Raw genomic sequence first — 25957 nt, forward strand, 5'->3', positions numbered from 1 at the left:
AACAGGATTTCATTGCTTATCCACTCCAAATGCAATAGTTTGCATGCACTAACCCCAGGCTGCAAGTGCATCCCTCTCCCTCCTCCTCCCCCCTTGGCAACCACAGTCTATTCACCATGTCCCTAAGTTTGTTTCTTTTCTGTGGAAAGGTTCATTTGTGCCATGTATTAGATTCCAGATATAACTGATGTCGTATGGTATTTGTCTTTCTCCTTCTAACTTACTTCACTTGGTATGAGACCCTCTAGTTGCATCCATGTTGCTGCAAATGGCATTATTTTGTTCTTTTTTATGTCTGAGTAGTATTCCATTGTGTATATGTACCACATCTTAACCATTAATCTGTCAATGATCATTTAGGTTGTTTCCATATCTTAGCTATTGTGAATGGTGCTGCCATGAACATAGGGGTGCATGTATCTTCTTCAGTGAAATATTTTTCTGGATATGTGCCCATGTCCTTACAGTTTTTTTAGGTTTCCAGGCTAGGGGTCTAATCAGAGCTACAGCTGCCGGCCTATGCCACAACCACAGCAATGCCAGATTTTGGCCACGTCTGCAACCTACATCACAGCTTATGGCAACGCCAGATCCTTAACCCACTAAGCAAGGCCAGGAATTGAACCCGAAACCTCATGGTTCCTAGTCGGATTCATTTCCACTGTGCCACAATGGGACCTCCTTACAATTTTTAATCTATTTTAATGGCATTGACCACATTTCAAGTTGGTCCACATTTAATTTTATTCGTTTATTTATTGAAATCAGCCCAACTCTATGCTCAGACTTATGTTCTCTAGAGTCCTTTTAGTGTCTCATATAGTGCCATTTACTCAATAAGCAATTTTTATTTAAATAATTTTTCTTGCTTACTTTAACCTATTTTATTTAACTTATATACTTGTTCCATAGAAAAGATCTGATAAGACTTGTAAGAGTTCATAAAATTAAAAAAAAAAAGATCAAAGCTAAGAAGACAGAAAGGGAAAGAAAATAGGAAACCTAAATGAAAGAAAAAGCACTCAAAAATATATACTATAGTGCTTTTAACCAGAAATTTTCAAAGTACATTCCAGTGAACACTAGATTTTGCATGTTAACAGGAAGACAGAAGGAAGAATGAAGTTCTAGTAGAAAGGAATGGATAGATAGATAGATAGATAGATAGATAGATAGATAGATAAACACTGGAGTAAACGAAATTAGGCAGTGCTGTTTACAATAATATTTCTCATAGCCTTTAATAATATGTCTCCCTAAGCATCTATCAGGATTTTTGTTCCATATAATAAAATCAGTTTATCAGGAAAACCAAGCTTTTTGTTGTACTTAAGGCTGAGACAAATATCTCCCTTTGGTATTCAAAAAGGAGAAATCAAGTGAGAGAGAAAATCTTCAACATCGTTTCTTCAATAAATTCAGTAGTGTTTCGTGAAGGCATGGCCATGTTGCACATGTAATTTTTCATCAATTTCATATTGAGAATAGTGCTTTTTACAAGGTATGTGCTTTATAGAAATTGAATTATAGTAATAACGTATTGTAGAGGTGAAACTTTTTTAAAATTTTGCATTGTTATATGATCATTTTTTGTAATCTGTTGTAGTATCAACTTATAACATACAAACTTAAAGGACAAAATAACAAATCTAATAGCAAGTTCTAAACTTTCAGTTATATGTTTCCTATGGGAACCCTGGAAAACCACAAGGTGGCTATGTCCCAATGCCTAGTGGTTGAGAGTAAAGGAAACTATTCCACAGTAATTATGATAAAAATTGAAAAAGATTGCAAAATAAATATATACACTTCATTAAGTGTAGTTTTGGGTTTGTTTATATAAAAAAAACAAACAGAATTCTGTCTTATTTACTAAATCCAAATGGTATTGACATTGCATCATTTGCTCAATTTTAAAAGGATAACAAACAACTTTGTCAGTTTATATACATAGATTAAGTAGGTAGGTATAGATAGGTGGATGATTGATTGGTACGTAGGTAAGACATAGATAGATACATAGGTACATAGACAGATAGGCATATCTATTTGGATCCCATAGGAAAATATGTCATCTGTGATGAAAGTCTCATTTCCCAAACAGATGTTTTTAATAATTTTTCCTTTGACTTATTGCTTCTGTCTTTTTTTTTTTTTTTTTTTTGCCTATTTAGGGCTGCACCCCTGGCATATGGAAGCTCCCAGGCTAGGGGTCGAATCGGAGCTACAGCTGCCGGCCTGTGCCACAGCCACGGCAACATGGGATCCGAGCCGCATCTGTGGCCTACACCACAGCTCATGGCAACACCAGATCCTTAAGCCACTGAGCAAGGCCAGGGATTGAACGTGCATCCTCATGGATACTAGCTGGGTTCCTTACTGCTGAGCCAGGACAGGAACCCCCACTTATTGCTTCTTAAAGCAAATTAATAGAAAAATAATAAGCACAAACCAAATTATTTACATTTGCTTTATAAAATTTATTTCTAAATGCATGAGATAAAAATTCAAAACTAGACATGTTTTTTAAGAAGTTACTCATGGAGGCATATATTGACTTTGATACAGGGCAGCTGTTTCCTATACCATACTATTCTGTAAAACATGCCAATAAAACATGCCAATACTATTCTGTAAAACATGCCAATAAAATGAAACCTGAGTAAAATAAAAAGTGTAAGTATTTATTTTATTCCTTTTCTAGTAGTTGAGGAAAAGCCTGGAAAAGATTAGAGGAAGGGCCATGGGGCTCTTTTTTGGGTTTTGGTTTTGTGAGGTCTTGCAGAGCAAACATGGTCGGGTAAGATCAATTCTGAGGGCTCGTGCAGACCTCCTTTTTTTTTTTTTTTTTTTTTTCTTTTCAGGGCCACACCTGCAGTGTATGGAAGGCCCAGGCTGGGGGTCAAATGACAGCTAAAGCTGCTGGCCACAGCCACGCAGGATCCAAGCTGCATCTGCAACCTACACCACAGCTCACAGCAACACCAGATCCTTAAGCCATTGAGCAAGGGCAGGGATCGAACCAGCATCCTCATGTATGCTAGTAAGGTTCATTTCCACTGAGCCACAACGGGAAGTCCTGTGCAGATATTTTATACATGTGAAGGATCTGTGAGTATATTCAAGACAGAGTAAAGTACTGAACATTTTAAATATTTTGAAAAAGTATACTTATTGACTTAGAAAAACATAACTAAACATCTAGAAAAGTATGAAATATGTAGGCCATTTTACATGAAATGTTGCTATATCAGGTTAGTGACAGAACTCACATTCGTTATAGTAATTACCAGAAAGTAATTATACACTTGTTTTAAATATTATTCATATTGTGTGACATTTAATGAAATTACGTTGCCTTTCTATATCCAGGTAAAAACATCTGAGAGATAACCAGTGACGTGTAACACAGGATAAAGTTTAAGCCTTAGAATGTTGTAAAAAATATGTTTTAACCAAAGTTTTAAAAAAATAAATAATTAAATTATTTTGTCTTTGTTAAGTCATAATTATGTTTAAGGAAAATGAACATAATTTTAAAATAATTTTAACATTCAGAATAAGAATCCTTACAAATAAGAGTTTATTATGTAAATTCTAACAGACTATTAACTGCTGACATCATTGTATTATTTGAATTAGTCCCCTGGGACCAAAAGAAAAAGCTTACAAGCAATTTATAAATGGATCTTTCTCTCTTGTGTAACAGTATTTGTCTCCCATTGAAACACTAATTTTCTACTACTTCTCTTGTTAAAATTAAGCCTTCGAGGGAACTTCATATTTAACAAGTAATATTACATTTTGAAATTAAGGTATTATATTTTACCTTTGTTTTCTGTAGAAACATTTATTTTTTAGAGTTTGAAAACAAAATAATGTAGCTATTAGGTATCACATAAATGGGTTCCATATGCTGTTAAACCAAAATCGGACAAAAACTTAACATAAGGCAGTTTGCTATTTGAGGGCTATATAGCAGAAATTCTTCATGATTACGTGTGCTAGGAAGTTTGAGACAATGATCTAAGTAACATGTGCTTTGTTGAAAAAAAATATATATGGGAGTTCCCATTGTGGCTCAGCGATTAGCAAACCCAACTAGCATCCATGAGGATGCGGGTTAGATCCCTGGCCTCGCTCAGTGGATTAAGGATCCGGCATTGCCGTGACCTGTGTGTAGGTTGCAGATACAGCTCAGATCTCACGTTGCTGTGGCTCTGGCGTTAGGCTGGTGGCTACAGCTCCAATGGGACACCTAGCCTAGGAACCTCCACATGCCACAGGTGTGGCCCTAAAAAGACAAAAAGACCAAAAAAAAAAACTTCATATATATATAATAGTATCTTGAGCAGTTTCCCATGAGCTCTGCTACAAGGACTACCATCATCGTCCCTCGTGTGGTGGTGTTGGGAGGACAAGTCTCAGTGGCTTTAACACCATCCTTTCCAGGGAATCTGAATTGTCTGGATTATTTCCGTCAGCCTTATATTTGCTGTTGAATTTAATAAAAAAAATTTACATTTAATCTGTAATAATAACAGAACGGGGCTAACATTCCAACAGGGTTTCCGTCGGAGTGACTGTTGACTTTCACACGCTGGGTGTCAGGCTGTTGAGACAAGGTCTTCTCTAATATGGTTATCACTTGGTCAACTGCTTCACTCTCCCTTGCCAGGTTTCCTGCGATCAAGCTAAATATTCATTACGGTTGTGGTTAAGTAGGCAGGAAAATAACAGTTTTCACCTACTGTGGTTTTACCTTAACAGTTTAAACTGGACCGTCTCTGGTAATCTAGTTTACTGAAACTTTTGGTAAAACCTGGAAACCTGGAAACCTAGAAACCTTGCATGTGTAAATCATCTTCTTGAGTGATGTTTAGCAAGTGTAGTGATTATCAAAATCAAATATCAGTATCGAAACCAGACTTGGAAAAAATATCATACAACATAAGTGATTTATGTTCTGTGGTTAAAACAAATGAACAGTAAATACTTTCAGGTGAAGAGTTATAATATAGGATAATGCAACTGTCTTAAACAAAATGTTTCTTTTTCTCTTTTTGCAGCCGATTGGTGCTTTGAACCCAAAGAGAGCTGTATTTTACGCAGAGCGTTACGAGACATGGGAAGATGACCAGAGCCCGCCCTACCATTATAACACACACTACTCAACGGCAACGTCCACCTTGTCCTGGCTTGTTCGAATTGTGAGTGTTGAGTGTTTCGTTAAGTTAGAGTTTGCCTTTAAATATCTCTCAGTATTTGGCATAAGTCAGTTAAATAAAAATCAGATATACTTGTTATTTTTTTTTAATTACTCAAATGAACTTGTTACTTGTTTTAAACAAAGATTAGAGAACAGTGAAGTAGAAATGAGAGGTTCCAAGCGCCAGCAAAACCGGAATCCTTTTTCTTTGTTAATGAGTGTCTCATTTGCCAAGTAAGTTTCTTAAACCTGAACCCGTTATAAAAAGAAGCAGGCTCCTGAAGCGCATCCGTAATATCCCATTCCCTTTCTCACTGATTGGCACATGCTGGGACTCCTCCCAGCCCTCTCAATTCTGCTTCTTGGACATTATATTTTAAAAACAGTTTTCTAAATGTTTTTGAAGACTATTTTCTCTTTCTCCTAGGACCGAAATATATTCAAGTCTCCCCAGTCTGTTATATGCATGCATGCATACATAACACATACATAGCTCCTCCTAGCCCACACCCATTCTGCGGTGACTTCTCAGGGCTCCCCCTGCAAAGTCAAGTGTACTACAGCACAGCCTTTCTGTACTGTGCCACCCTGTGCTTGTCTCTGTCACCTCCCACTCATTCTTTAGCCTGCGGATTGAGGTTCTACACCCATCACCTTACTGAATTGTCCCTGTGAGGTCACACATTATGTGGCAGAGCTTTATGACGCATCTGGAGCCCTTGTCATGACTGCTCAATTCCTTTCCTGGCTCCTCAGACTATTTCTTTAGTTTATGGACTGTAATAATTTATTAATACTCTGCAGATGTAAGAAAATACTTCACGCTCAGGCAAAAGGTAAAGGCTTTTCTGAATTGCAAGCTCATGTTTATGTAGACAACTTCATAGCCTCTGTCTTGCAGTTGTAGGCATAGGTCAAAACTAAACACAGAAATACAAAAATTTACCAGTCAAGATCCAAACAGCTGGCATCCCTTATAATGTACATAAAATATGTTCTTATTTTTATTTGGGCCCACAGATAGGCAGGCAAGAAAATGAAAAACAAGAAATAATCATTGCTATTTTTTCTCACCACCATGGGGGGAGTAAGAGGTCTTTCTTGGGCATTTAGGTGATTAAAAAAGTCAGGAACCATTTCTGAAGAGACGTTATCAAGTGGGTTTTGATAATTAGTGAGAGTATATTTGTATTACATATATAAAATAGTAAATTGAAATATGTAAAATGGAATTCAGTAGCTTTTTTATAATCCAAGTCAGATTTATAAGAATGTACGTGTAAGTTCATAAAAATACTTATCAACAGCTTGAGTTAACACTCCTCTGTCCCTGATAAGCTAAACATTTTATCAAATAATAAATCATCATTTATCCCTAAGTTGACTTCTTATTGCAGTGAAATGGAACACAAATTTGAATCTATGCAAAGGTGTGACAGAAATCCATCCCTGTTTACCCCACACACATGCCCTTTTAGTGTCGTCTATAGCTGTACCACATGGTGGAAATACAATGCAAGTCACTTATTTTGTACTTTAAATTTCCTAGTAGCCACATTTAAGAGTAAAAAGAAACGAGATTAATCTAATAAATATATTTGTGAGCTCAGTGTATCCAAAATGTTAGAATTTCAACATGTAGCTAGTATAAAATGATTAATGACACATAGATACATGACTGAATCACTCATGAAATATTTTATAGTTTTGGTATTCTTTGAAATCCAGAATACATTTTATATTCAGAGCACATTCAGTTTGAAGTGGTCATACTTTAAGTACTCACTGTGGCCTGTGGCTCCCGTCTTGGCAACATAGAACCACAGGACTGCTTTTCTCGGGAACTCATTCAGCCAACACGTCTTAAATCCTACTGTTATAAATAGAAGTATCATGGCCTAATACCTTAGTGTTTAACCTAAGGGCCCAAGGAGTTGTAATTTCCTCACTCCCCTCCCAGGGAGTTTATGAAGTAGAAAATGCATTAAAGCTCATGTCACTAAACATTGGTTCATAAAAACAAAACACAGATTAAGTATCTGCCCTTTACCTTTCAAGCCTTTTAGACCCCAAATCATTAAACTGATTATTAGTTTTAGTCAATATATTTCATATGACAATCATAATAATTGCTTTATATGCTAATTAACTACATACCTTATTACTTTAAATTAAAAATATTACTTGAGATGCACTATCAGTGGAGTCACTTGTTTAAATTACAAGATTCTGAAAAGGCTGTTTCTTTGCTAGCCGCCACTGGGCAAGTGATGAATAAACTATTATAACAGAGTTTGGAGTTTCTTCAGATACTAACTAGTACAAAAGGACACGTTTTACTTGGAATGCTTTTGCTTTAAATCTGACCCTGACTATATAGCAAACACACAGAAGTCATGAAATCTTACCCTCTGACCTTTGCATCCTTTCGTAGTCTGTTCACCTTCTGAATTCAGTATGTTCGAATTGTCAAACATTTCAAGTGAAGTGGGAAGTGAAGTGAAGGTTGTACAACAAAAGTTAATTTGCAGATTAGTTACTTGGAATTTGGGACTTACTTTTTAAGTTATGGATTATTCTGAAAACCTAGCCAAGAGCCTTTTTAAACCATAGTATATCTTTGATAGTATATATTTGTAGTAAAAAAAAAAAAATAGTAGAAATCCTTATGCAAGTGTTGCAATTAAAACCAAAAGATAATGCTATTGAATAAAATATTATTGTCATGTTTCTCCTGATTAACTGATACATACAGGACGATGCACATTGACTTAGAGGAAGATGAGGCATTCTTAAGCAAGAGCCTGGTGTATAGTAGGTACACAGGTTCCTGAAGATTCTGAAAGATACTTCTCATTTCTTTCAAAAGCATTTGGAAAAAAATAAACTTCTGAAGTTAGGCAGTAGAAGTAATGTTTCCTTCATTTCTTAGAATGTGATCTTTCTCGGATATTAAGTGGGAATAATTATACCTGCTCGAAGAATAATAGAGAAGAATGAGTTCACTAGGAGCGTACAGAGCTGAGCACAGGCAGGTGCTCGATAACCCTTAGTTCCTTTCCCTTTGGTCTTTATTATGCTTTATATAACTTCAAAGTGTACGTCTTTTCTCTGATAAAGTCATACCCCAAGCACTACCTGTTACTGATGGATAGAGTTTGTTTCAAATAAAATGAAGAGAAGGAAAAGAAGCCAACTACGAGGGGAGAGGGACATAAAAAAAGACTCTTATGAGATGACTGAGCAACAGCCGTGTCAGACTCTTTTAAGTCATAAAAGCCGTGTAAGTCCTGTAAGGAATTGGCTAAAGAGAAGGGGGCAGAGGCCTGGGGTTAGGTGGCCCAGGATGGGTGAACTGGCCGTGATCACTGGAAGGTTGTTCGTGTTCTTGCAGGGACCAGCGGTTGTGGCAGAATTCAGTAGGACCCGTACGTCCCCTGCAGGACAGTTTAGTTTGATTTTCTGGCCCCGAGAAAAGGTTGGAAGGTTGGGGTAGATGTAATCAGGAGAAGGAAGTCTGCCATCGCCCGTTATACTGCAGGACTGAACCTGAAGTCTTGAAAGCCCAAGTGCAAGTATTTTAACTTTTGAAATAATCTGTTTAATATTTATTTGTCCATCTTATCTTCTAGTCTGAAAGCTTTTCTGGTAGAATGATAAAATATCTAACCTGGTGATGTAAATATAGAAAACAGTTTGAACAACATGTGTCCAGTGAATAAACATAACAGTTTCTTAAATGTAATAGAGCCCTGAATCCTCTATAGTAGCCAGGCCTGAGTCAAATGAAAAAGAAAGTCCTTGCCATGCGCCGTTAAGGTAATAAGGAAACATGGGAAAAGATAATCTCCACAGTAATCCAAGCTTGAAAGATCAATACCCACTTATAAATGAAGAGGTTGTCCATTTGTATGAGTACTCCATCCCTCTAGCAGCTGGAAGCCTTCAGGAGTAAGTAGAATATATGTCAGTAAGTAGTTGTTAATCAGATCTTTTTAAAAAGCTACGTCAAACAGTGAAAGGTGGGATTCTTCAATATTCTCTGCTTTTAGGTGCCACTAGATTCATAAACTTTTTTTCTTTTTATAGCTGCACCCATGGCATGTGGACGTTCCCAGCCTAAGAGTCAAATTGGGGCTGCAGCTGCCAGCCTACATCAGAGCCAGAGCAACGCTGGATCTGAGCCACATCTGCAACCTACACCAGAGCTTATGGCAACACCAGATCCTTAACCCACTGAGCGAGGCCAGGGATCAAACCTGCAACCGCATGGATACTATGTCAGGTTATTAACCCACTGAACCACAACGGGAACTCCCAGATGCATAAACTTCATGACCGGAAAGAATAATTCTTCACTTTCAGATTTATTTTCACTATGCCCATCTGTGCTATTTTTGGCATGCCTTCATTAAGGGCTGAAAACTAAGGAAGGATTTGATTATGTAGATGGGGGTTAGAGGTCAGCTTTTAGTGGCTGATGATAAGAGGTAAGGCTTTAAATGGTCTTCACGCACCTGTATTTAATTGGCTAAAAACCATGGAGACAAGTCTGATGCCTCTAACTGATTCTCTGCCTACTGCCTACAGAGGAAAATAAATGACTCACATCATCACCCTAGAATAGTAACGTGTATTCTGAAGATGCAACTTTTTTGTCAAACTAGTGGTTAAGAACTGACAGGAAAAATATAGACTTTCTGGATGCATGTCTTATTTTCAAGGAAAGCAGTGGTATTCCTCTCTTACCTCTGTAGTGTAACATCATTCTTCATCTTCTCTCTTTCATCATGCTTTTCTGTCACTCAGCACTATACATGAAAATAGGTAATGCGCTACACACTTACAAAATTGATGCTATCTAGCCACACTAAGTTTCAGGAAGATACTGCGAAAGATGAATATTTGTAGCTGTTGCTTGACAGCTGGACTTTATGACTAGTGGCAAAAGGAGGAGTTTAAAAGAGGCAAGGTAATGTTTTAGGGATATAAAAGAATGAACAGGAGATTATGTGTTGAAGACAAAAAATATTTTCCTAAATATTTAGGAGAGATTACTTAGCATTATTGAACCGAGGAGTGACAGGTCATTTATCATAGATTCAAAAGAGACAGAAACATGGAAAAGGAAATATATATTTATCTTTGTTTTACTTACCGTTTTCTAAGAAATCCTTAGTAAGAATGAATGTTATTTAATTCTTTTAAATTTGGAAGCAAATTTAATGACATCAGAAATAATGCCTCTCTCCTAACATAAAAACCACAGAAAAAGCATTAAATTAAATATATTAGGATCTTGTGATAGTTATTCCTAGGTTTTCTGCTATGGGAACACGTCCTTGACGACAGACACCACGTTATCATAAGATAATAGTCACAGAATACAAGAAGGACTAGAGTTTATCTAGTCTGATTTATATTAATTTTATTTCATTCATTCCTTCAACACATTGCACACTGAGCAGCCTCTGTGTATGAGAAGTTATTCTAAGTGCTGGAAGATAAAACAGTGAATATGATAGATATGGAACCTAGTCATATACTGGGGAAGATAGGCAAGTTAGAAATCAGTTACAGATCAACACAACAGAGGCTTCAGGGATGTGTTTGAGGAAATGCATGTTGCTATTTGAGCACACTGGAGAGCTTGGAAAATCAAGGAAAGCCTTTTAGGAGAAAATGCCATCTTGGCTGAGATTTAAAGGATAGAAAGAACTTAGCCGAGTTCAGATGGTGAGGTAGAGGTTTCAGTTTGTACCAAGCAGAGGGAATACCACCTATAAAGAATGAGAAGTGAGACCAGTCTGGCAAGACCTCAGAATGTGAAGGAAGGGATGAGGAGAGGTAAGAATTAAGCAGGTTCCAGGTCATTTGACCTCTTTTAAAACAAAGTAAGTAGTTCAGACTTTTTCCAAAGAGCTCTCAAGAGCTCTGGAAGGATTTTAACCAGGGATGTGCCTTTTGAAGCGATCGTGAGACCGTCATATGGTACCGCTGGGAGCCTTTCACAGGTGGTCTAAGACGGCCATTCCCTCTGTCATCCCACACTGCACTGAACAGTGTTGGAGAGGTTTTCTTATGGCAGTGTTACTATGTATTGGCCTTGGTTGTAAGAAAGGAGATCTGAATTATACAATTGCAGGAATACAGAATCACTCGTCATAAAATCACAGAGCACTGGAACTCCATCATTTTATAAATCAGAAGACTGAGGGCCAGGAAGCAAAATGACCTGTCATGCTTGCAGAGTGACAGGTGACTCAGTGGCCCAGACAGGCTAAGACAAGCACCTCTTGACGTCTTGGCATGGGAAACATTTTCCACCTCAAGAGTTTCCAAAAAAAGCCATATTTTGCAAAGGAATGAGAACAGTTGTGTTCAGAAAAGTCAAATTCTTGATTCTTCTTCTTTGTTTGTTTGTTTGTTTGTTTAGGAACCTTTCACAACGTTCTTCCTCGATGCAAATGATGGAAAATTTGACCATCCTAATCGAACCTTCTCCTCTGTCGCGAGGTCTTGGAGAACTAGTCAGAGAGATACTTCTGATGTAAAGGTAGGCTTTTATTTGTCGATATTAATTTCAAAAATGTGGAAACTTCGGTTTGTTTAATTTAAATTTGTCTACGTGTATAAGCCATTTTATTCTGAAGCTTTGTTCCATCACACATTAAAATTATATGGTATATCTAACCTAAAAGGAAACTGAATGAAATGGTTTTGAGCATCACAGAAAATGATTCAGGATTCTTTTATATTATTCTATTAAGGTGTTTTTGTTATTTCAAAGAAAATTCCTATCTAATTTAGATCTAATAATCAGGAGATGGAAAGAAAAGCCCATAAATTGCCTTTCCTGCTGTTAACTCAATATTTGGCCCATTCCATAAAACACAGCAGGAATTGGATTTGACCTTAATGTGTCATATTGTTATAGCTTGCCCAGCTTTGGGTTTACGTAGCCTGGGGCAATTAATAAAGCATTAATGACAAGACCCATTTAAAATGTAGGCTTTTTTGTGCAGCCTTAGCTTTTACTTGACTGCGCCTGGGGATACTATGCAACAATACACATTAGATTCAACCAGCACACACACAATATCCAGGAACAGCCAGAAAGCAGAGTAATTTTACAGTTGGTACTACTTAACTATTGTTAAATACAAAGATTTGTTATGCATTTATATGGGCTTTTGTTTTTTTAAAAAAATGGTTGCATTCAGAACATTAAAATATATTTGTTCTCATTTTTTCCTGATAATAAGATTATATAATCAGGTTATTACATAGGTATCTGTGTTTTTTATTTTAATCCCTTTTTTTTTCAGATCTTTTCCATCACTGCTGTTCAGGCTGTTGACTCTTTAAATGTTAAAATGTCATTCCATTTCAGACTTCCCGTGTGGCTCACAACAATGTCACTCCATTTAGTGTCTTAATCGAACAACAGGCAATGAACTAAGTCAAAATTGTCATTTACTTATTTATGCTTATGCATTGCAAACATTTTAAAAAGGCAATTGCAGTGTTACTCAACTGTAAGAAACTGGGTGAATGCAGCTTTTATTCGGTTCTTTTTCAAAGCAGAAAACAAAGGCAATGAATCCAAGTAGTGTGTAGCGTATCTGTATGTTTTATTCGTCACCATCAAAGTGTGCATAACTGAACATTAAATTATGCATACAACATAGTCACGCTTGAAAAATAAGATAATTTAACATGTGTTCTTACTATAGCAAACTCTTAAAGTCCATATTTTAATCCTAACAGCTTCAAAAGTTAGCTGTGGAATTCAAGTCTAAAAATCCAGAAACTATCATTTAAACTGATTTTACAACCAATGAAATCAAGGAGGGAGTCCATTTCTTATTTAATAACAGTTTGAGAATTAACAGAAAATGGGGGTGGGGGGCTCCAGGCAGTGGTACCCCTTCTAAGGGGGCTGGAGTGGCAGTACCTGGGGTAAAGGGACTCACATGAACTCTGGCCCACCGAGGCGAGGAGCTTCAGGGAGGGGGTGGAAGGGTCGGCAGAGGTGGGGGTCAATACCCCTAGGCCTCTCTGGACAGTATTTAAGGACTTCCTGTGGACTTCCCAAGAGAAACAGGAGGAAACCTGCCCCATGTAGCCCCGAACTCTGTGGGGAAGTTGAGTCCCAGTAGCCCCGAACGGGCTCTTCAGGGTGAAGAGACCGCTGCTGGCTCCGGAGTAGCTGGCCTTGCCTCACTGCCCTGACTCCCACATGGGTTTATGAACATAAAAACTGGAAACTTTTTTTTTTCTTCAAGTGTCACAAGACATGGAGCACTTCCACAAATTTCCAACTGGAAATTTGTTTCTATATGTACAGTTTGTCAGAGAAAAAACCTCGAGTTGCTTTTGTATGAATAATGAATGTGATTTATACAAGAATTAACAGGAAAAAAAAAATGGGGAGCCCATAGGCTTCCAGAATTAGCACAGTGTTCTTAAGAAGCAGTCAGTAAATACTTGGTGTAAGAACTAAATATTCTCATCTGTATTTTAAGGCTTTCTATCATATGTAAGATTTTTATATGTTAATTTAGAACTTTCCATATTATATCAAACCCTTCAAAGTGAAATTTTGATCACTGTTCATCCTTGATATCATCACAAAACAGAAAATTGGCTTTTCAGCTTAATTCAAATTAACCTCCACAAACGCACCCACACATCAGAGTCAGTCATCCTAATTCATGTATGTGGATAGAGTTTTAGGCTTTGCCTTCTGTCTTGAGAACTGTGTTGCTGCTTCTGATAATCAGATAGCTCACCAGGTTACATGTTAGTCTCTGGTGATCAGTGCCCATGCCAGGCTTTCCCATCAGTTTTCCTGTCCCAAAACTTTTCAAAAACATTTACATTGTGTTACTTCCTGTGTTCCTTTGGCCCCTAAGGGTGCATCATCAAAGACAGAGATGAACGTGGCTGTCACTTATTTGGGAGGTTTTTATGTTTCTATCCCATGCAGCCGTACTTCATACAAACAGGTACCACCCCCCAACTTCCCAACTTAATTCGTTCATAAGATGCTCATTTCCTGGACCTGATGTTGCAAGGATTGCTCTGGATTTCAGTTCTCTCCCACCACCACCCTGAACATTTCATATTGTATAATAATATGTCTTGAATATCTTCCATCTAGACCCTTTCTTTTTGAAGGCTGCACGGATACAAGGATTCGTTTACCGTCTTCTGTTGATGGATAGCTTGTCTTTCTCTCTGGTTGTTATTGTTAAACACAGGCTGCCATAAACATCCTTGTACAGACATCTTGATGAACTTTGTATGTAAATGTAAAAGATAATTCCTGTAAGTGGGGCTGGTGACTCAAGGCTCTATACATCTGTAGTTCTGAAAGTTATTGGCAAACCTTCTCTCCCGAAGATGAAAATTTACTCCCTACGTCAGTGTGGGAGGACGCCTGCTTCCCCAGGCCCCCCACCATCCCTCTTAGAGTACACAGGGTAACTTATGTTAGTCCGGTGAGTGAAAAATCGAGTCACCTTTGTTTTGGCCTGCATCTTATTGATCATGAGTGAATTTGAGCATTTTCCGTGTAATTATTGACTTGTAAACTTGCTCATATCTTTGGCCCATATTTCAGTTGGATTACATGTCTTTTTCTTGTGGACTCGAAAAATACCTTTGAATATATAGAAAGTTGCATTGCAAGTACGGTTAGTCAGTCTTCCAGCTCTGTTATATTTCAGTAACATTTTTGTGGTTTTGTGTGTGTCTATGCCCAAATATATGATTCTTTCCCTTTATAGCATCAGAATTTGGGGGTCCTCATTGAAGGAATGTTAGGAAGAATTTTTTTGGAAATATCGATGGTTTTATACTTGAGATTTTCTAAATTCATGTTTAAATACATTTATTGACATAAACAGTATTTTCCCCTCTACAATCATACCTGATTTAGCTGGGGAAAAAAGTGTTGCCAGAAATAATAGTAGTTTTACTAACTATGTGTTAAAAATGTAAACTTTTGATTTCGTATCCCTAAGCAAATAAAATAAAGCATGTGCTATATAATTTTAAAGAAATATTTTTATATCTCTGCATAGAAAAGTATCTATGCAGTCCCTCCTGCGTCAGGTAAGTTCTCGTGTGAGCGAGAACAAGGACCAAGGAAATGGCTTCATTCCGTCTCTCTCTATTAGCATCAGTCTCTTCCTGTGATAATGAGTACAAGCTGGGCAGAGAAGGAGTGGTGGCGAAGTGACCTTTCGAGAGAAAGGTCTCCTGAGTCTAAGTCAGGACCCTTCATTTTTTAATTTTATTTTATTTTTTAAGGTGTCGCTCCTCTATTGTAGTCTTGGTAATAATGACATCCAACTTACTGAAGTTCTTAAACTCATTTTCCTTAATGCCTTCAAAAGTTGTTATATTACTTTTGAATAGCTATGTAGATGTCAGGAAAAGTAGCTGTGACAAAATGTCATTAAGGTGACATAGTGTAAATTAATACAGTTCATGGAGGTACTCACCACTGACTCACTGGCCCATTATGAGCTCTTATGGAATTAATGAATGCCAGGGCATCAATCTTTTGAGAAGAGGGAAGAGAGAGATGGCAGCTTTAAAACCTTGCCGTGAATTATATTAGAAAAGTGAAAACGTCTGGGCTGGATTTGATTTCACTAGGAAGCCGTAAAGTAGTATGCTCTCTCAGCCAAATATATTAAACTGAAATGTCAGATTGGATGCAAGAGGTATACAATTAGGATAGTGTTAATAGTGGTCTTCTATCATTCTAAGACGTACTTTCAAGTCCAATTTCTTAGCAGCTTGAACTTGTCATAAGCTTGTAAATTAGAAATCGTGTTTGAGGATATTTTCTTATTATTGAGGGGCACATATAATACTGTTAACTGTACCATGGGGTTTTCGTATAGCTGTTAAAATAAACTAGAAATCACAGTTAAAGACACAAAATGCCTGTTACAATATTCATCTTGTCATTTCTTTAGTAATATTTGGTGACTTTCTGCACCGTTTTCACTTAGGAAAGTTTAAGCTACTTGGACTCTTTCCTTAAGGAGAGGCTGATGAACAGAAATCTTTCAATAGGAAGAAAGCACACAGAAGAGCTGTTGTTTTCAGCAGGCAAGCTAGTGCCTACAGCATCTCTGTAGGAGCATCCTTCTAAGTTGGAGTGGGAGAAGTCATTCTTCTTGAATCATGCTCAGTAGTTTTCAAACATGCATTTTCTTGGTTATTTGATACAGTCCTCAAAACAGTCACAGGAGATAGCTGTCATTATCCCTCTTCTGTAAATGAGGTTTGCAGATATTAAATGACTTGCCTAAATTCATACAGCAGGTAAAAAGGAAGCCAGAACTAGCACTGAGGTCTGTTCAGTTATTTCCAGACCGTGATCCAGTGGATGTTTTGCTGCTTTAATTCTCCTGCATGGTCTCACAGTCATATCCAGCCACATTGACTAGTTTGGAGTAATTGGCTGATCAAATCATACTCTTGTCATTTATTGCTGTGCCTAAAACACCCCAAAATTTACTAGCTTTAACACACACACACACACACAAACATTTATTTTCTCAGAGGTTAGTCAGGTATAAATTGTGTCTGATCAGTGAAGGGGTCACATGAGTTGGTCTTTCTGGGTCTGAAAGACTCAAGATGACTTCATTTACATGTCTGGTGCTTTAGCAAGGATGACTGGAACAGCTGACCTGGCAGGTTCTCTCTTTCTTTGTATAGTCTACCTGGGAAGATCATCACAAATTTTTTCATGGTGTCTGCCTACCAAGAGGATTAAAAAAAAAAAAAATGGAACTGTAAAGCCACTTAATGCCTAGCCTTGGAAGTCTCCTAGTCTTATGTCCACTGTGTTCTTTCAGTCCAGGCAGGTCTCAGGGCCAACCCAAATTAAGGGAGAGGAAAAGCAGACTCCACTTACCCATGAGATGCGTGGCAAAGTTACATTCAAAAGGACATGGAGGTCGGAGACATTGCTATAGCCATCTTTGAAAACAATCCACTAAAACCCTCTCTCCAGTCACAATTCATAGTCCTCCTACAAGCAAAATATATTTGACTTCTTTCCCACAGGTCTCATCCCGTTATTGTTACAGGCTCAAAATCTAGCAGCACTAGGTCTGTATCAGGTCCATATAGAGATAAGGTATAGAAATTCCCAATTTGGAGACCTGGTGAAAAGACAAGTTATCTCTCTCATGTATATTCAGTGCCCAGTGGTAAGACAGGAACAAGTAAGCCTCAATAAACACTGTTCAAAAAGGCAGGATTATGCGAGTTCCCTGGTGGCCTAGCAGTTGAGAACCTGGTGTCACCACTGTGGCTCAGGTTAGATCTGTGGCTCGAGAATTTCTGCATGCTGGGGCATGGCCAAAAAAAGGTGGGGAGGGACTATGGCAAGTACATAGCAGTCACTGTGAAGCTCGTAACACATGCTTCCTGATCATGGAAAGCTGGGACCAGAGTCTCCTTTGCCCAGGTTGATGCAGCAACATTAAAAGTGTGTGGGTTTTCTATGTATCACATTATAGTTCAATATTAGAAAAAAACTCATGCTCACACATTCCTCAAGTAAGATTCTGTTTACTTCAGGCTGTGATGAGGGTGCCCTTTGCAATACTCCTAAGACTTGCAATCCCTTTGGGTGGCCAAGTGGGTCTGTAACCCACTGTCTTCGGTTTTGCTGAGCCCTTACAAAAGGTTTTACAGAGCCCCCTTTTCCCTGTGGCCACATTTTACTTGCAGCACCTTAGAACTCATCTTTGTCCTGAATTTTTTTAATTTTGAGACTCTGATAAGATTGTCCTAGGCCCCATATTTCTCTAAATACAGCTTTAAATCTGAGCAGGGTCTTCCTTAGCTCATAGCACCTTATCCATATCCCATGAAAAGAAACCAGGGGCCGCTTTCAACATTTGGCCTTGGAGATATCCTTAACCAGAAGCACAAGCTTATTAGATACTTTTTTAATCTTTGAAATTGTGGAAGGAACTAGTCTTAAGAGTTTTTCCCAACTACATAGCAGTGTTTTTTTCCCCTACTTCCGACAGCAGCTTCCTTCCTGATCTTCCACCAGCAGTCTCCTCACCACCCTCCCAGCTCTGCCTGCTGCCCGGTCCCAAAGCCAAGGCCATGTGTTTTAAGTTTTTATTACTTCGGGACTCCACTCCCAGATATTAATTTCTGTTCAGTTATCTTTCACTGTGTAACAGATCACCCCAAACCTCATCTTAAAACAACATCAATTATTATTTGTTGACAGTCACACAGTTGGAATTAAAGCTCAGCAGGGACCACTCATTTCTGTGCTGCAGGGCCAGCTGGGGAGGCTTGGCTGGGCCAGGGATGCAAAGTGGCTTTACTCCTGGGTGTTGTGCCACATCTGAGCAGAGGGAGCACCCAGGGACCGTCCAGGCATGTCTGTCTGTCCACACGAACTTTCCAGCACGGCATCCTCACAGCTTTATGTGGTTAGCGTCTCAGGGAACAAACTTGGAAGCCACCAGGGCTCTTAAGTCTTAGGCATCTCTGGAAGCCCGAAGTATCATCTTGTCACATTCTCTGTGTTGAAAAAAGCCAGCCTGTGTTCAGAGAGAAGGAAAATAGACTCCACCTCTTTACAGGAGGAAGGCAAAGCCGAAATGCCAAATGGCACGCGGGATAGGAAGGTTTGTTACGGGAATCGTTGAGAAAAACTGTTAAGTTACTCATTTTAAAAAACTGTAAGTTTGGTTTATGCCATTTAGTTGAATCTGATTTTACGTTTGGACAGAGCCAAAATCTGAAGTGCAAATAACTCATATAAACATGTATCTGATTTGCCTAGATAACATGTAAGTTGTCCATATACTTGGTAAAAACACTTTAACCATCTGAAATGTCTGCATAGGTACACAGGTATTCATCCAGACACAAATATTCAGTGACAGAGCTTCTTTTTTTCTTTCTTTCTTTCTCTCTCTTTTTTTTTTCACTGACTATTGGATATACTTTTTTTTTTCAGTGCTGCACCTGCAGCACATGGAAGTTCCCAAGCTAGGGGTTGAATAGGAGCTACAACTGCTGGCTTATGCCACAGCTTACGGCAGTGCCAGATCCTTTAACCCACTAATTGAGGCCAGGAATCGAACCCGCATCCTCATGGGTACTAGTCGGGTTCATTACTACTGAGCCATGACGGGAACTCCCAGGATATACTTGGATAGTGGGTAAATGCTATTGATAGAGTGAACAGCGTCAAAAATGAATTTTGCATAAAGCTATGGAATGCAGTGTCTTACACACATGAATTCTCCCATCTACCCCGTAGCTTAGTTGCCATCATCATCACAGTGTTGCCTATAAAGAAACTGACTTTTTCTTAAAGCTTAAGGAAATTGCCCAGGCTTCTTGAAATCCAAGAATTCTAGATTTCCACTCCAAACTCTTTGATTCCAATGAACAGAAAGCAGCACTTCCCTGGTAGAAGGGACAATCTCAAAACTGCCAGCTTGCCAGCCTCCCCTTCACTGCGACTAGCCCTGAGTAATTCTGCTTTAACTAACTCAGCTTGAAAACCATGGCCTTCAATAGCACTTTTTATCATGATTTCAGACCTGAAATTCAGAATATGGTAAATATATGGCAATGATCAGTTTATTTTTTATTCCACAAGTATTTATTGACTATCTCTTTTATATGTCAGGCACCATTCTTGCAAGAGAGCCGGACAGGCAAGATCCCTGCCATGTGGTCCTGGGATTTCCATTACTGTGGGAAACGAGAGCCTAAATAAATATAAACAGAAAAGAAGAATTGCTACACAGAAAACTAAAACAGAATAAAGTCATGTAGCGTGACTAGGTTGCTGCTTTAAAAGGAGACATGGAGAACGCAAGAGCAGGGACCCTGGATTTGGGTTTGATTTCTGGCTTGACCACCCATTTACCTTGTGGTCCTTAGCAAATTACTTACTCTCTCTTTGCCTGAGTGTTCATATCTACAAAGGGGGAAGGGTGGGATTCCTGCCTTAGAAAGTTTGTGTGAAGATTAAGAAAAAGATGTAATGAGGTCCTGCTGTATAGCACAGGGAACACTATCCAATCTTTTAGGATAGAACATGATGGAAGATCATATGCGAAAAAAAGTGCATGTATATGTGTGACCAGGTCACTTTACTATAGAGCAGAAATTGGCACAACCTTATGAATCAACTAAACTTTCATTTAAAAAAGAAAGAAAGAAAAAAGAAAAAATGTACTTAGAATAGACACATAGAGTACTTAGAATAGACTCACTGTCATGACACAGTAGAATACAAATAAGTGATGCCTGTTATTTTAATGCTGAATGAACAGACATGACAGTTTAGCTCTTTCCTTGTCTTGGAGCTCAATGCAGTAATTGTCATCTTCTTGGGCATAACGTATGAATTTCATAGATGAAATTCCCTTATTCATTAAATTTTAAAAAATAAGCAAATCTTTTAAATAATATAAATATGAATATAAATTATATACTAGCGCCCTGTATTTACATACTAAATTTAAATTTAAAATGCCCTTTGAAGTAAGATTTTAAAACAAAAAAATTGAGGCATTAGCAACTTGCACCCACTGTGCTGCTTCAGCTCCTTCTCCCCAGACTTTGTGTGATTTTACTCTCTCTTCAGAAAAAACAAAACCAAAACACCTTAAACCTCCCCCGCTCAGGACTTCAGCGTTCAGACAGCTTTAGTCGCTTATAACTCTGATCTTTGGAAGCTTTGAGGGGCTGTAAAATACTCTGTGCTTCAGGAATTTCTTCATATTTTTTTTAAATGTGTCTTTTTTTTTTTTCTTTTGATCTGAATCCTAAAAAAATATTGATAGAGTAAATCTGAGTTTCTTCGTCCCCTCAAACATCAAGCCTCCAACAGCTTATACCAGCATCTTAGTTAGCACCCTAATTTATGACCACATCCTGGTTGGCCAGATGAGGACCAGAGTGGAGAAAATGTCTCACCTAAGGATCCTCCAGGGGGTTCTGATAATCCTCCTTTTGCATGATTGGCCCTGATTCACACCTTCCAGAATGTTCCAGTCAAAGTCCTTCCCCTTCCATTCTTCTAAATAACCCTCAGAGCAGAGGTTCCTCAGCCTGGCTTTGTTCTTCTTGATGGCAGCAGGCTTTTAGCCCCTACTTTCTAGAATGCTTGAATTAAAAGGAAAAGGTCTTGCTTCCTCCGCTTCTTCAGTCTGGTACAAGTTCGCTGGCAATATGAAAAACAACTTTTTTCTAAATTTAAATTTAACTACTTTACACTTTTGAACCTTTTAATGTAACTAGAATAAGCAAGACAACATATTTTAAGCTGCAAAAAGTTCCTTTTAAAAGGTAAAAAAAAAAAAATATTCCTAGGTTCGTCCTTTTACTTAATAAAGTATTTCATTGGCTCTTTTTTCCTACCTTTTTTTTTTTTTTTGGCCATGCCTGTGGCAAGTGGAAGATCCTGGTCCAGAAAGTGGACCCATGCCACAGCAGCACCTGGAGCCAAGGCAGTGACAATGCTGGATCCTTAAGCCACTGTGCCACAAGGGAACTCCCTGCTCTTTTCCTATCTTCTTCCAACTATCTTCACATTCCCCAGAAGATTTCTAGTGATATTAAAAATTTTTATCTAATATTTTCAATTGTTTAATATTTAATGAGCACCTGATCCATAAAAAGCATAGCACAAAGTGCTATGAGGGATTCAATGAAATATAAACCTCACAAAATTAGGCTCTAAAATCTACTTTGCCCAAATTATTACTAATGTAAAAACCCTAGGTTTCTTATGCCTTTGCGAATCTAATGGCATTCAGTGAAATAATATTATAGTGCCAAGTAGATAAATAATAACCACATATTTTATGGGACCCTATTCCACAGGAATGAATGGGAAACAATAGATATGAAAAGCATTAGAGCACCAAGACTTTGAAGATAAACTGAAATTTTGGGATATTTAAAAGTAAATGTATGTAGCTGTATCCTGTCCTCCAGGAAACTTATATAGACTAGTTCTAGAGATAGAATATGAACATAAATAACTGACAAAAATCAGAAGGGAAGTCCCTGAACCTATTACCTATAAATCACCCTCTCTACCAAGCAACTACACGGGCTTACATTCCTCTCCCTATTTTGCACCATGTGGGATGCTGCTGCCACTTAATGTCATATATAAGATGGGTGATGTGTAAATAGCGATGTTCTTTATCTTCTTTGCATCTTACACTAATTTTCCAGGTTTTCCCAGTGAGACCAAGATCAAAAGAACATTTTATAGTTATTGTCTTGGTCAGCTCAGGTATTGTACTTTACCACAAATTGGGTAGTAGCTTATAGACAACAGAAATTTACTTCTCACAAGTCCTGGAGGCCAAAAGTCTGAGATCGCTGTGCCTACATAGTCGGGTTCTGTGTCTGGTGAGAGCCTGCTTCGTGGCTCCTAGAGGACCATGTGCCTGGGTGTCCTCACGTTGGCGGAGAGAGAAAGCAAGCTCTCTCGGGGACGCCTCCCAGGACACTAAGCCCATTTCCGAGGGCTCCACCCTCATGGCCTCATCTAATCTAAAATTACCTTCCCAAGACCCCACCTCCTAATTACCATGACATTAAAGGATAGTTTCAACATTTGAATTGAGGAAGAGTACACAAAGATGCAAAAATGAGAGGGAATGAGATGGCTCTCACCGAGAAGCAAATAGAACAATAAACTAGGCACAAGCCATCAAGGGCACCACGAACTGCAGTGGAAAGGAGAACTACAGTGGAATTAATATACGTTAATGCAAATTTTAATTGCATTAGTGCGGGAATGGAAATATCCAATCTGTAGCAATTATCCATTTCCAACTGAGTACAAAAAAATGAGAATAGCAGTGAGACTTTACTTCTCCCTTCTAATCATTGACCATACACCGTTACCCAGTGGGTATATACCGTCCTGCTCACCCAGCCCAGAAGTCAAAACTCATTATCGTCATTGCTGATAGAATATTGCTGAAACACCCTTCCGCCCTCTTTTATCCACCAATGAGGCTGTTTATTGCTTGCAAATAAGGATGCCTGTATACCTATTAGTCTTTCAGCCTCTTCTCAAGTTCCCCTTTCACATTCGAGTCACCGAAAATTTGCATTAACGTATATTAATTCCACTGTAGTTCTCCTTTCCACTGCAGTTCGTGGTGCCCTTGATGGCTTGTGCCTAGTTTATTGTTCTATTTGCTTCTCGGTGAGAGCCATCTCATTCCCTCTCATTTTTGCATCTTTGTGTACTCTTCCTCACCTGTGTTACAGGTGACCCTCCTTGGTACAGCCCCCCCCCCCATATGCCCCCTTACTCTAAACAACCAGAAATTGCCCTTCTCTCCTCCCTCCTGTTCTCCTTGCTACTGCTGGTCCCCCTTTTCCTCCCCCCTCCTGCCCCCACATATACCTACCTAGTCTCTCCCCTCTCCAGTTCCTCCTTTAGCTGTCGTTTACTTTGACAGCCAATGTCTTGCTTTAAAACAAATTTGATCATGTCCATGGCTCTTCTTTAAAATTATCACCAATAAGACAAAATCCAGGAGTTCCTGTTGGGGCCCAGCGGGTTAAGAACTTGACTAGTACCCACGAGGATGCGGGGTCAATCCCTGGCCTTGCTCTGTGGGTTAAAAGATCCAGCGTGGCCCAGAGCTGTGCAATAGGTCCCAAATGTCGCTTGAGGATCTGGTGTTGCTGTGGCGTAGGCCGGCAGCTGCAGCTCCAGTTCGACCCCTGGTTTGGGAACCTCCATATGCTGCAGGTGTGGCCCTAAAAAGACAATAAATAAATAAATAAATTTTTTAAAATGAAAAAATAAAAAGACAAAATGCAAACCGTTTAGGTTGGCATAAAATGTCCTTCGTCATCCGACTCTGTATACCTCCCCCCATCTCATGCTCTCGTCTTGACCTATCCCCTGATAGATCCTGTATACCAGCTATACTCAGTTCTTAGTCACTTCTTGGACCCCTTTCCCCGTCTTTGTCTCAGCTGTGGTGGACGTCAATGTCCAGTCTCCCATGCAGTTTTTTCTGACTTGCCTAGAGTTCCCTGCTCTGTCCTCTCTGCTGCCTTGTGTTTTGTTTATACTTCGTTCACAGTCTTGTGTTTTATAACAGTCTGTTTATGTATCTGCCCCATAAACCAGACTCTGAGCTACTTGACCTGAAGACCATTCTTGTTCATTATTTTTTTTTCACGCCCATCACAATGCCTAGTCCTCAAACTTTACTGCATGGATAAATAAATATCAGCAAAGTATGTAACGGACTTTAGAAACATTTCTATTTAAGTAGTTTAGATTGAAGAAGAACTATGATTCTGAAAAAGCTAAGCTCCACTTATCCAGAAAATTCATTTACGTGAGCCGGTTCAAGCTTCCGTAATGCTGGAGAAAGTAAACATTATTATATTTTTCTTAGGGTTCACATTTTTTTCATTATAAGAATGGATAATGATCAGATTCTCACAGAGGATTACTAAGATAAACATCCACTTGTGCTCTAGCAGATAAATGTTAGTTTTAGCAGGAGAACCCAAAAAGAGAACACATTTGTGTATACTTTTCTTAGGCCAAAGACCCCAATATCTGGTGTTTTTCTTTTTTGTTTTTCTGTGTACCCCTGTGTATCCCAGAGTGAGATTCAAATTTCAGGTACAATGCTATCAATTTTGGACATGTTACAAAAATAAATGTTCTTATCCTTTTCAATATAACATAACTTTATAGTAATATAATTTAACCCTTATCTTGATATTTGAAAAGGTCAGTTTTTTTCACAGTATTGATGGTATATATAAAAATTAAGTGTTCTTGATTTTCATTTCTTCAAGTTGCTTTAAAAAAGGACAACAGTAAAAACTTTTAAGATCATAAAATTAGTTTATTTCTGTATCATGTTTAAAGTTACATAAACCGCATATCAGATATTGTGCATCAAACACAAGTTTGCATGAACCCAGTTCCTAATGTTGTGCTTACATACAAGTAACACAGGTTGTCTTTGCATACAATTTAAGAGCTTACTATTCAAGTGGCATGTATTAAACGTTTGAAACATGATGTTGCTTCTGGGTCCTTAATTGTTTTTAGCGATAGGTATAAAAATAATTTATTTTGCCAAATTACGCAATAAAACTATAAGTCTCTTCATAAAAAATCATGTATTGTAATTGCCAGTAGAGTCCAAAAAATAAGGGGAGAAATATTATATGATTTTTAACCAATACCAGCAACAATTTTTTTAAATGTGGATATTTTACTAATAATATTCTGAGAAGTGGAGTTCCCGATGTGACGCAAAGGGATTGGCAGCATGTTGGGAATTCTGGGACACAGGTTCAATCCCCAGCCCCGCCCAGGGGCTTAAGGATCCAGTGTTGCCACAGCTGCAGCTTCGGTTGTGACTGTGGCTTGGATCTGATCCCTGGCCTGAGAACTCCATATGCCCCGGGGCAGCCAAAAATAACTAAATAAATAAAAAGTAAGAGTGATGTTATTCCGAAAAGTTTGTGGAACAGCTTAGAATGGTAGATAAAGCTGTATGTATTTGTTTATTAATACTTTTGTTGATTCTGTAATCCATTTCTCTTAACTAATTTGTGGCCAGGTAAGATTGAAAAATCTTAAAAGCATACGTTGTCAAGCATATTGTTGAAGAAAAATGTTTGCCTTCTTTTCCTAGACAC

At 38.3% G+C, this 25957-nt stretch overlaps 1 protein-coding gene across 8 annotated transcripts in view; it reads left to right on the top strand.

Annotated features, from left to right (window-relative positions):
* The window catches only part of NBEA (neurobeachin), a 636767-nt gene that overhangs the window by 545113 nt on the left and 65697 nt on the right, over positions 1–25957 (top strand). For all 8 annotated transcript variants that reach the window (XM_047756277.1, XM_047756280.1, XM_047756278.1 and 5 more), the window contains 2 exons: positions 5070–5210; positions 11646–11765. In XM_047756277.1, the coding sequence (XP_047612233.1) occupies positions 5070–5210; positions 11646–11765 (261 nt within the window). The remainder of the gene's footprint in view (positions 1–5069; positions 5211–11645; positions 11766–25957) is intronic.

This window comes from Phacochoerus africanus, chromosome 13 (genome assembly GCF_016906955.1).
Source record: "Phacochoerus africanus isolate WHEZ1 chromosome 13, ROS_Pafr_v1, whole genome shotgun sequence".
In the NCBI taxonomy this organism is placed as follows: Eukaryota; Metazoa; Chordata; class Mammalia; order Artiodactyla; family Suidae; genus Phacochoerus; species Phacochoerus africanus.